At 57.5% G+C, this 12212-nt stretch overlaps 1 protein-coding gene across 3 annotated transcripts in view; it reads left to right on the forward strand.

The window, feature by feature from the left end:
• CACNA1B (calcium voltage-gated channel subunit alpha1 B) overlaps window positions 1–12212 on the forward strand; it is a 195004-nt gene that overhangs the window by 90399 nt on the left and 92393 nt on the right. For all 3 annotated transcript variants that reach the window (XM_065879258.1, XM_065879257.1, XM_065879259.1), the window contains exons 16-18: window positions 3453–3570; window positions 5559–5626; window positions 8533–8639. In XM_065879258.1, the coding sequence (XP_065735330.1) occupies window positions 3453–3570; window positions 5559–5626; window positions 8533–8639 (293 nt within the window). The remainder of the gene's footprint in view (window positions 1–3452; window positions 3571–5558; window positions 5627–8532; window positions 8640–12212) is intronic.

Consider the following 12212-nt stretch of genomic DNA (forward strand, 5'->3'; position numbering starts at 1 on the left):
TGCCTGAAGATTGCCTGACGCACAGCAGGCAGGCACTCTAAGTGTTTGCTCAGTGAAGGTAGATGCAAATAGTCTGAAATAGAATATTCAAAAATCAAATCCAGTTGTGTACAAAATAGAACCTCATGGCTAAACTGTGCTTATCTCAATAATACAATAATTTGTCAATGTAATTTCCTGATCTCTACAGTTTAAAAGAGAAAAATAAGCATATCAATAGATTTAGAAAGATAGAATATTGATATTATGATGAAAAACATGTTATACAAAGAACTTAAAATACTGAGGACTCAAAAAAAAAACAAAAAAACCCAAAACAAACCCACAGCTAGTTGGGTGATAGCTAATATGGATGGGTTTCTTTTTTTTTTTTTCTTTTTTTTGTGGTACGCGGGCCTCTCACCGTTGTGGCCTCTCCCGTTGCGGAGCACAGGCTCCGGACACGCAGGCTCAGCGACCATGGCTCCCGGGCCCAGCCGCTCTGCGGCATGTGGGATCTTCCCAGACCGGGGCACGGACCCGTGTCCCCTGCATTGGCAGGCGGACTCTCAACCACTGTGCCACCAGGGAAGCCCAGGTTTCTTTTTTGAAGAGATGGAAATAAAATTCTAAATTCTGAATTCTAAATTCAGTTCTAAAATTGACTGTGGTAATGGTTGCACATCTTTGTGAATATACTAAAAACCATTGAATTATACACTTTAAATGACTGAATTATATGGTATATTAATTATATCTCAATAAAGTATTATTTTACAAAGACCGTAGCTAACATCACAGATAAAAGATTGTTGGTGGTTAATTTTATGTCAACTTGACTGGACCATGGGGTGCCTAGATTAAGCATTATTTCTGGGTGTGTCTATGAAGGTGTTTCTGGATGAGACGAGCATTTGAACTGGTGGACTGAGAAAGCAGATGTGGAAGCCTCACCTAGTCCACTGAAGGCCTGAGTAGAATAAAAGGGCTGAGTTAAGGGAGAGTCCACTCTCGCTGCCTGACCATCTTTGAGCTGGGACATCCGTCTTCTCTTGTCTTTTGACTCAGAGTTGGGCTGAAACTTACACCATTGTCTCTCCTTGTCAGCTGTGGGTCTTGGGACTTATTCTCCGTGACCACAAGATATACCCAGACATCTCCCCTTGGTTCTGTTTCGCTGGAGAACCCAGACTAATACAGATTGAAAGCATAACCAAGGATATCTAGTATTTAGGCAGTTGAAGTCAATGTAATAAGAAAAAGAAAGAGGCAGAAGGACTGGAAAGGAAGAGACAAAATAGTTATTATTTACAGATGGTGTGATTATTTACGTAGAAAACTCAAGAGAATCAATTAGAAATAATAAGAGAATTCATTGTTGCTGAACACAAGGTCAACATAGGAAAAATAAAGCTTTTCTATATAACAGTATCATTCAATTAGAATATTCAATTAAAATGAAAGATTTCATTTACAGTAGTAACAAAAGCTATGTTATCCAGAAATAAATCCACAATAAGTATGCAAGACTTTTACAGGTGAAATTATAAATTGTTATTAAAAGACCAAAAGAACTGAATACCTATGTTTATAAATGGGACGCCTTACTGTGGTAAAGGGATCCGTTCTCCCTAATTTAATTTGGGATCCAAATCCCAACAGAACTGCTCTTGGAATTCAGCATATTGATTCTGTGGCAGAGTAAATGGCCAAGGATAGCCAGGACAGTTCATGAAGGAGTGATGTGCCCCTCCATATATCAAGACTTATCATAAAGCTACAGTAATGAAGATTGTGAGGTATAAAGACAAAGTATCAAAGAACAGACTAGAAAGCCCAGAAACATGTCCAAGCCTATGTAGGAAGTTGGTCATATGAAAAAGATGGCATTTTAAATCAATGGGAGCGGGATGGGATGGTCAAAAAACGAGCCTTCTGTGTGGAAGAAAAGTAGGTCTTCATCCTCAGGAGTGCACAGAGCAGTAACCACAAGCTCTAGTTGGATTAGAGACCTAAAAGCCAAACTTTAAAATGATTTGAAGAAATATAGGAAAATTATTTATGACCTTGGGATGGAGAGAGATTTCTTAAGGGGCAAAAAGCAGAAACCATAAAGGAAAAGACTGATACATTTGACTTCATTAAACTTCTTTATAATACAAAAAAATTAGTTAAAGGCAAAAAGGAGACCAGCAGAAGATTTTTCCAGTAGACATTGCAGATAGAGAACTAGTATATACAAGAATACTTAAGAAAGTCAGTAAGAAAAGGTGAGTTACCAGAAATCCAAGCCAAAGTGTTGAAAAGGCCACAGAAAGGCCTCAAAGTGTTGAGCAGCCACTGGATACAAGAGAAGATGTCCCGCCTGCCTGGCTCTTCCGTTCACCGCTCCGGCCGGGAGCTATCAAAGGGTGTGACTGCACTCAGTTTGGGACGAGGGTGTGAGGAAGACACAGCCTGCGTTGCTGGTGGGACTGTAATGTGGGATAAACACTTTGGAAGTGTCTAGTGAAGTCAAAGGTGTGCAGAACCTACGATCCAGCAGAACCAGTTCTAGACAAACTTCATGTTCACAATGGGACACACCGGCAAAAACCTCGGAAGTGCCTGTTGGGGAAGATGGGTGAGTACATGGAAGGAATCTATGCAGCACCTTCCACGAACAGTGGGTTTATACGTGTCCACCCAGGTAAACGTCAAAGATAAAAGAGTGAATGAACGGAATGATGATGTAGTCTGACGCCTGCCCGTGCGTGTTTAAAACACACGTGGTGTATTTCATTTATAGGCGTGTGTGTGTGTTGTGTGGTGTAGGACCACAAAGACTGGAGGCCCCCCAGGTTCACGGTTGGGGTTGCCTGTCGAGGGTGATCGTGGGCAGTGGGACCTGATGCGAATATGACAAAATGTTAGCAATTTCCATTCTGAGTGGCAGACACACGAGTGTCTGTTACCTTATCCCCTTGTACTTTCCCCCAAATACAAGTGAAAAAGAGGCACGTGTTTCCCGATGGGGCAAGGACGGCATTTAGCCGCCCTCGTGGCCTGGACCCCCTGGGCCAGGGGAGGCAGGAACCTGGAGGGTCAGAGGCCCTGGAGCTGTTGTCTGGCCGTGAGCAGCTTGTGCCCCTCTCTGAGCCTCAGTTTCCTCACCGGTGCGGCAGTGACCGGGCAGCTCTGGGATGTGGGAAGCTCTGCCATGGTCTCCATGCCTTTGCTCACCTTTCTCTCCTGTTGGGAGCTCCCTTTCCATTCTTGGCACAAACCCAGAGCATATTCATCTTATAAGGCCTGACCCAGCCCAGCAGCCATGTCCTTCTGGAAGTTTCTCTGGAGGCTCCTGGGCCACCTTAACCAACATCCAAGGACCTGTGTGTGCGCACTCGTGTGCCCATGGGCTCGTGGGTGCGGGCGTGCGTGTGAACGCGGGTGGCTGTGGGGACACGCCCCGGCTGCTCTCCCACCCTCTGCAGATCCTGACTGGGGAGGACTGGAACGCGGTGATGTATCATGGAATCGAATCGCAAGGTGGAGTCAGCAAAGGCATGTTCTCGTCGGTTTACTTCATTGTCCTGACGCTGTTTGGAAACTGTATCCTTCTGCCGTCTGGGCAAGGGGGTCGGTGCTTCCTGGGCCTGCTCTCCCCTCCCTCCCCAGGAGGACGGAGCCGGTGTTCGGCACGAATGAACGTGTGTGTGGGCGGCTTTCCCATGGAGGGTGGGCCGTGATGCACCCCCGCCCAGGAGCAGCTTGAGTTACAGATGCAGCCTGAGTTCGGCCCGGGGGCCGAGGAAAGCGTGAGCAGCGCATGGGGTGTCCCGAGGCAAGTAGTGAGGTCAGCGGTGGGAAGACTTGGGCTTTGAGCCTGAGGGCAGCCATCTGTTTTGTTTTCACTTTAATTTAATTCAGTAATTAAGTTGTGGCACTGGGCTTTTGAAAAAATCTTTGCCCATGGAAACACCCGTCTGCAGAGAAGGGCAAAGGAAGGTCTTGTGCGGAGGAAACTCCTCAGGCTTGTGTTTCAGGGTCTGGGCTGTGGGACTCTGTGACGTCAGGGCAAGCCCAGCCAGGGAGGCTGTGCCTCAGGCCCCCTGACCGCGCCACCCGGTTGGAGTGTGTCCCTGTGGCTGGGCCCCAAGGGGCATGGCCTTCGTCCTGCTCTCGGCGTAGCGAGGCCTCTGAGGGTGCCCACAGCTGTGGGCAGTGCCAGGAGGCAGCAGCCGACCTTGGCGTCCTGTCCCGTGGGCCCCACTGGGGCCCTGAGCAGGCCTGTCTATGAGGCACTGCCCTGGGATGTGGGTCCCCCCTGAGTCCCAGGGTACCTCCTTGCCAGACAGGGGGCCTGACGCACAGGGGTCACCCAGAGCCGACGGCTGCTTGAGCGTGGCACTGGCCCAGAGCCGCTGGGATAACGTGGGGCCCAGGGTTGTCCCTGGGCGTCTGTCCCAGGACCAGCAGGGTTTGAGACGGTTCGGCTGTCACAGCTGAGGGGAAGGGGCAGCTGGCATTGAGCGGGCAGAGGACACCCCATGGCAAAGGACTGCCTGCCCATCGTCAGTGTGCAGGGCACTAGGTGACCGGGAGGGCACCCGCCCGCGGGGGCCAAGGGTGGGCCTGGGTCTGCGGGGGCTACAGGGGTGAGGCACCGAGGGCGGGGGCAGGGGGAGGGGCAGCGCAGGGGGGACAGTGCTGCCTGGCGCTGAGGCTGGGAGAGGTGGCTCCAGCGATGAGAAACCTGAAGGGATTCAGGTCAGCGGCGGCGCGAGGGCCTGAGCCTGCAGAGTTCAGATGGGCAGAGCAGGGCCGTTGGGCCCCCTGACCCTGGGACCCTGGGGAGTTACCGAACCTCTGTGGCCTTTGTTTCCTCATTTTTGACTGGGGACCATAGGAGCACCTTGTCGCGGCTCCCAGGGGGCACAGTGGGAGGAGGCTTTGAAGGCGGCGGCCTCCTGCTGGGCACTCCCGTGGCATCTGCCATCCGCATGTTGCCCCTGCTGCTCTGGAGGAGGGGCACCTCGAGGGAGGGGTCCCAGGACTCGGCTTTGGTAAAGGAAGGTGGGAACGAAGCCAGGCACGTGTCCGTGAGCCTTGCCGGGAAGCTGGTCCGTCGGTGGTCTCTGCTCGTGGGACCCAAAGGTGCCAGAGCCCACATGCAGCCTGGGTGCTTGTTGGGAGAGGTGGGGGCAGAGCGGGCAGCCCTTGTGCCCTCCTAGGAGGCAAAGGCAGATCAATCCAACACAGCGCGAGCTTCCGGCCTGGAGCGTCGGCCCTGAAGAGGGGGCGGGGGGAAGGGGTGGTGTGGGCTTTCGAGGAGGCCGGGCGATGTGGCATTGCATGAAGGAGGCCGGGTGGAGGCCAGGGGCCCTCAGGACCCAGCGGCTGGGCTGGGCTGTGTCTGGGGCTGACGGGCTGACAGGGCTGGAGGGCCGGGGGTGGGGGCATGTGGACACCAAGGAAGGAGGCCGAGGCTGCTCAGGCCCTGGGGAGATGGGCCCCTGTGTTGTCAGAGGGAGCCGTGGTCTGAGCCTGGGAGACGCTGTGGGTCGGAGGGCTTCCCTTCCTTAGCTGGAGCCGACCAGACACTCTGCTGAACGTCTTCCTGGCCATCGCCGTGGACAACCTTGCCAACGCACAGGAACTGACCAAGGTGTGTAGGTAGGGACCCACCTGCAGCCTAGGTATGGGTGGGGTGGGGGGTCAGTCCGTGTCGCTCTGGATGTGGCTGCAGAGCCATGAGGAGGGCCAGGACCTGGGTTAAGGGCCATGTGACTGCCGTCCAGGGGTGTTTCCTCCAGGCCCTGGACAGGCAGGGCTGTGGGGAGCGGCACCGAGGAGGTAGGCAGAAAGAGCACGCTGGGAAGGCAGATGGGCACGAGGGCAGCTCCCGGGAAGCCCAGACCTGGGAAGGACGCCCGGAAGGGCAGGAGGAGGTGTGGGAGCTGGTGGCAGATGACATGGCGCAGACCAGAGAGGGGCCTGGAAGATGGGGGCCAGGCTGCCCTGGTCTCTGTGCGGAGTGGGCTGTGTCCTCGTAGGAGCGAGACGCATCAGGAGGTGGGCCTAGGGGCCATCCAGTCTGAAGACCCCAGAGGGCACTGAGGGGCCCTTGTGGTCATTCCCGGTGTGGCTGGCTGAGCTCAGGCTGGCGCTGGGCAGCGCGGTCCTCAGAGTCGGGCCAGGCTGTCGCTGGGGGAGCAGTCAGTGCCTGTTCTCAGCAAGCCCATGCCCCAGCAGGACAGCTTTCTTTCCAGGCTGTACCCAGTGGGAGTCGTCTAACAGTCATCTCTCATCCTTGAGCCTGGTGGGGGACGTGATTACACGTGTCTCCCCTGTGGTTTCCCTTCAGATGGCACAACCCCCTGCCTGCTTACCGTCACCCTCTCTGCCCTGGACAGTGCAGGCAGCCCGCTGTTTCAGCCTCAGGCTGGCACTTTGACAAGCCCGGCTCCCGGTACAGAGGGCACTCCTGCTGGTCAGGGGCTCTGAGCAGGCTCTGCTCCTTGCAGGCACGCGCATACTTGCTCTGTACGCTGGGCCTATGCCTGTGCGCGCACCTGTGTGTGTGTGTGTGTGTGTGTGTGTGTGTGTGTCTGTGCGCTCGCACCCGCCGTCCCTGACAGCCTCCCACTTGTGTTGCACCCACTCCAGTCTAGCACATCCTAAGACTCTTAACACTGTCCCCGTTCTGGGGCTTGACTCGGGCCTTCCCTGAGGAAGGCAGGCAACAGAGATGCAGGTGTGCCACAGTGGTCCTGACAGCGTGTGCTGTACAGGTGCCCTGCTGCCCCACCCGGCTCCCTGCGAGGAGTGCTCCACGGGGGCGGCCCGTGCAGTGTGCCTCCCCCCACCCCCTAGCTGGGCTGGGGCAGTGCCTGTGGGTCTGGACTCCTCCCTTCTTCTGGGTGCTGGCTTCTGAGGATTGGGAATCCCACTGGCGTGCCCATTTCAGTTGTTAGCCAGCTCCTAGACTGAACCTTGCCATTCAGGAGGGGCTGGAGAATGGCCCAAGGCTCTGGCTGGGGGGACCCGTGCAACCACAGAGCACTTCTTGGGGTCAGGATTTACAGGACCACGTGAGCTAGGGGTGCCCAGCAGCATCGTCCTGGGCTGGGTGAGCTTGAGTTCAAAGCTCTCACTGCCCCTTCAAGGCTGTCAGTGGGTGAGGACATACTGACAGGCCATGTCCTTGGGGCCCTGTATCCATGCACAGACCATAGGTGGTGGCCCCTTTGGGCAAACTGCCCTAATTCAGGAATTTCCTTGCTTTGGGAGTTGGGGCAGGTGGACGCCTGTCTGTGTCAGGCTATGGGGCATTCCTGGGCTGGCCAAGAGACCAAAGGGCGGACACTCCCTCCTTTACAGTCCCACAAATATGTGGTAGCATCATTTATTTTGAAGTGGAAATAAATTCACATCGAGTTTGTTTGTAGAACACCAGTTGGAGTGACTTGAGGGCCGTAAACCAGGATGGAGCCCATAGCTGGAGGAACGACATCTCTAGGGTGTTCTGTGGTGGGTCTAGCTCTGCCTCCCCTCTGAGGCCTGAAGTTTGAGTGTCTCTTCTCTATGGTGGGAAGTCTTCAGACAGCTAATAGGGGGCTTAGTTGCCATTGCTACGCCTCTAAAAGCAGATTCAAGGACATTTTGGGACATGTTGGGAATGCCAGCTCCCAGGGGAGCCAGGTGGGCCCGGGATTGGGGTAATGGGGGATATAAGGGTGGTCCCAGTGATCTAGCTGGACGGCACAGAGACTGGTTTCCCTCCCAGGGCTGGTAGACTCAGCCTAGAGCTGTTTATCTAGATCTGAGGAGCAGATCATGTTGGTTTTGCCTAGTGACGTGGGGTCAGGGCTGGAGGGTCTGTCTGGATGTCCACTCCCTTCCCATGGAGAGGGCAGAGGCGGGGCGGGGTGTCTGCAGGCGCGCACACATGAGCACATGCTATCCCGGGCGGCAGAGAGCCGTGGGGCTCCTCCAGGAACTCAGTGGGGAAGGGAACACAGGGCCAGGCATGGTCACAGGTAGACAGATGTGACCCGATGAGTGCAGGTGGAAAAGCTCAAAGGCTGCAAGGTGGCCCTGCTAGGCACATTGGTGGTGATGGTTCGTGTGGGTGGTGCAGGGCAGGGACCCAGGCTCAGGGTGGGGCGCCTGCCCCTCGCCCTGGCTCAGCACCCTGGGGAAGAGGTGACTTCGTTCCAGTGTGACAAGCGCTCTGGGTGGCGGGGGAGCAGGTGGGAATAAAAGAGGGGTGGGTTTGCATTTTGATGGAATAAAGACTAACACATGGAAATGGGTCCCTGGGGCTGGAGCTCTGGAGTGGGGCTGTCAGCTGTGAGCGCCCTGGGAAGGGGTGCTGACACAGAAACCCTGGGGACTCTTGCCTGCAGAGGTGGGCGTAGCAGGGCGGTCTGGAGCGTGGGTGGGTCGTGCTAAGGCGGGAGCTGGCTTCCTGGCCCCGCTGGCTCAGGAGGCTCCAGGCGGAAGAGCTGGTGGCATCGGAGTGGACACAGCACTCTCAGGCTAGCTACACATTTCTGTCTGTCCAAACAGGACGAAGAGGAGATGGAAGAAGCAGCCAACCAGAAGCTTGCTCTGCAAAAGGCCAAAGAAGTGGCTGAAGTCAGCCCCATGTCTGCCGCCAACATCTCCATCGCCGCGTAAGGCTCTCGGAGTGGGCTGTGGGCGGTGGCGGGAGCAGAGTCCAGCTCCCCCGGGGCCTCCTCAGGGGCCCTCGCCTTGGCTGGAGCTGTTAGGACACAGCCCCTTCCCAGGAGCTGAGATGCGGGGGAATGGCGCTCCTCCCCTGCGGGGACTTTTGAGCAAAGAGACCACCAAGTAAAGCCTCCCCGCTTCTCCCCGCCGGGGTGAGAGCGCGGTGTGGCAACGCCGTGGGTGGGAGTGACCACGGAAGGTGGCCCCCTGGACAGTCTTGGGCAGCGCCAGGGACTTGGTGTGTCTGCCTTACACACCGCCTTTCAGAAGTGTGTTCTGTGAGCCGGAAGATTCAAGGGGTTACTTCAGCAGCCCAAGAGACTTAATGCAGTTCCCAATAGTATCGCGTTCTGGTGTTGGGACAGGAGTCGAGAGGAGGCCTCTCTGATGAGCAGAGGTGCAGGCGGGGCCTAGACTTCCGTCGGGGACTCTGGTCGCCCAGAGCCGGCTGCGAGCGCTGCTGGGGGCGTTATGGATTTCCGAGTTGGGACAGAACGCCCCGGCGCAGGGCCAAAAGCCACGGTGGGCTGGGGGGCGTTGGCCCCCGGGGAAGGAGGCAGGAAAGTCCGGCCCAATCCCGGTCACTGGGTGGCCGTGAGAGAGCACAGAGGGGCTCGGGGCCAGGCTGAGCCCACCCTGGAGCTGCTGCCCCTGCCTTCCGCCCCGCTCGCCAGCCCCCGCCACGGCTCCCACTCCCCACGCTGCTCCACGGGCCCCCGCTCTGCAGCTGCTTCCCTCTCCCGTGGACACAGTGCTGCGTGGCCGGAGCACCTCAGGCCCGTCTGTGGTGACACAGGCACTGGTGCTGAGAGTGTGCTGGCACGTGGATGCGTTTGTGGGGGTGGGAGTGTGTACACGAACGGGTGAGGGTGCATCTTAGCAGCCCCATTCTCGCCTGGACGTCACAGGGCCATGGCCTGTTTTCTAGGAGGACGTTTGCAGAGGACCTGTCTCTAAGGTGAGCAGAAAGTGCTGGCCTTTGGGGGAGGAGAAGCAAAGGGAGGTCCCAGGCCCTGGGAGTCCAGGCAGGGGTGCAGGGGGCCTGCAAGGAGGCAGGCAGGACACAGCCGTCATCATTCCACAGCTGCTGGGGGCTCAGTGCCCAGTTGTTCTGGAGTTCTGTTGTCTGGCCAATGCACCTGCTCAGTCTGCTTGGTCCCGGGCTTGCTGTGACCCGGTTACTTCCTGAGCTGCGTAAGCTGCTGGCGGTCTGCGTAGAGGACGTGGTTGGTGACTGACCCATTTATTCACGTGGGCCCTGTGGAGTTTCTGTGTAACTTTTGCCTTCCTGCTGTTCCGGAGGGGAGCGTGGTGTCCTGTGTCCCCTGCTGCTGCTCAGGGCTGCCCATTCCTTGGGGATGTGCGGCAGGGTGTCCACTCCCACCTGGGCTGGGACCTAAGCGGGGAGGGGCCCTCAGCACAGCCACGGGGAGCTTGTCAGGACACCAGAGAGGGAAGTCTGGATGTCCTTCCTCTCCCTCCGCCCCCGTCCCCGCTTGGGACGCCGCTGTGCAGGAAGCAGGCTGTATCCCCGGGGCCTGGGGGACACTTGGTGTTCTCCCTCACAGCAGGCCCTGAGCTCGGTGCTGGCCCATCCCTGTCACGGCCAACCTGGGGTATGTCCAGGCATTGGCCCTTGCGTCCCCCTCTTGGGCCAGCTGTGGGTCCCGCGGCCTCCCCCGGGACGCGGCTTTGGGCCTTGTCCTCGGCCCATCTCCGCTGCATGCACAGTGGGTCTGACGTGACTCCCAGGTGCGGAGGGTGGGGGGCATGAGGACCACTGTGCGTGGTTGTTTGCTCTCCTCCATCGAGCTGAGACATCTGCGGGCAGGAGCTGTGCTCCAGCACCTGTCTGTCCCGTCTGCCCCAACGGTTCCCTGCTCTGCTGGCAGCAGCAGCCTCTCCGTGTTCACTTCTCTGCCCGAGCCTCTGAGGTGGTGCGAGAGGCTCCGAGGGGCCCCGCTCTGACCTGCTCCCGCAGCGGTGCTGTGTGGTCTGTGAGACGGGGGCCTGGTCGAGACGTGCGCTGTGAGCCTCTGATGCTCAGGGCGCCTTTTGTGTCCGTGGTGTTTGAGCGGCTCCATGGGCCGTGCCCGAGCGGACGGAGGCTCTGTGACGGACCCTCCTCAGAGGGGCGCCCGAGTCCCCTAGAGCCACTGGGGCTCCAGTGTCCTTGGCCTCAGGGGACAGTCCCCTCAGCCTCCTGGGAGGGAAGGACACTCAGGCTGATGCGGCCCTTCTGGCTCTCGGCTGTGTCGGCCTCGACGTCACTGGGACTCACAAGTGCCGGTGCCCACGGCCGCTCCCAAACGCGGGTTCACACTCACACACGCTAGCTCTGATCCTTGTTCTCTTAATGTTCACAGTCTCAGTCACACACCAGCTCACATGCTCATTCAGAAGCTCACACACTCAGCCATGCACACCGCTTTGCCCACTCTCTTGTACACACATGCCTGTGTGCACGCAGGGCGGCCAGGCAGGTGAGCTGCTTTGAGCTCCTCACAAATGCTTGTCGACTCAACCTTGAGAAGGCAGCGCTGGGGACCCACCTGGCCCTCCCCTGGGAGGGAAATGACTGTAAAGAGACCTATGGTTTCTCTCTATTGATTTTGGAAAAGCTTCCAGAAAGACACTTCCAGAAGGACACTCAAGGGAAGGTGGGCTGGTGGTAGAACCTGTTTGCCCCTGGGGAGGCTGGTGGTGACCTGGTGGCAGTGCCTTAGAGCCTGGGGAGCTGAGGGGCCTGGGCGGCTTGGGGGCTGAGCACGGTGTTCAGGAAGCAGGGCCCAGGTGAGGCCGGAGGCAGGTAGGGCCCCTGTGTCAGCCGGCTCTGCTCCGCCTCGAAGGCCAGGGGACCACGGGGTGAGCCCTCCCTGGCGCCCGGGGAGTGGGGCGCCAGGTCCGGCGGGGGTGAGGGGGCTGATCACAATGGCGGACGAGTGGTGCCCGCTCCTTCCAGCCCCACTGCCCTTCCAGGGCAGTGTGCGCAGAGCTGCGCTGGACGGCCCAAGATGGCGCTCTTGCCCTCGGCCGTGGGGGTCACTGCTCCGTGGGCGCTCCTTCTCTCTCATCTTCTCTTTTACCCCGAGGTCTCGGCCGGCCTCACTCTGATAGAAGCATCCCTGGCCTCCTGCCTGGATGCACACTGCAGCCTGTGCCCTGACCCGGCGCGGCTCACACCGTTCTAGCCTCTCTTAGAACTCTCTGGTGTTCTCACTTTTGTTCTGTTTTGTTTTTTGCATGTGCAGTTTTGTAAAGCAAACTCGAGGTACTGTATCTCGCAGCTCATCTGTCTCCAGCGTACCCTCACCGTGAGTCTCTCTGCTGCAATTTCCATCTATGGCTTCGTGATAACTACACGCCAGCGCCTTCTGTCCGCCCCTAACTCTGCTTCCCACTTCAAGTCATTCGCTTCAGGGGGCAGCTCCAGGCCCACGTCCTGCAGCCTGGCCGGGGACGGCGGGCACACTTCCTGACGCCCTCACGTCCTGCTCGTGGGATCAGGCTCTCTGGGC

Source organism: Phocoena phocoena, chromosome 6 (genome assembly GCF_963924675.1).
Source record: "Phocoena phocoena chromosome 6, mPhoPho1.1, whole genome shotgun sequence".
Classification (NCBI taxonomy): Eukaryota; Metazoa; Chordata; class Mammalia; order Artiodactyla; family Phocoenidae; genus Phocoena; species Phocoena phocoena.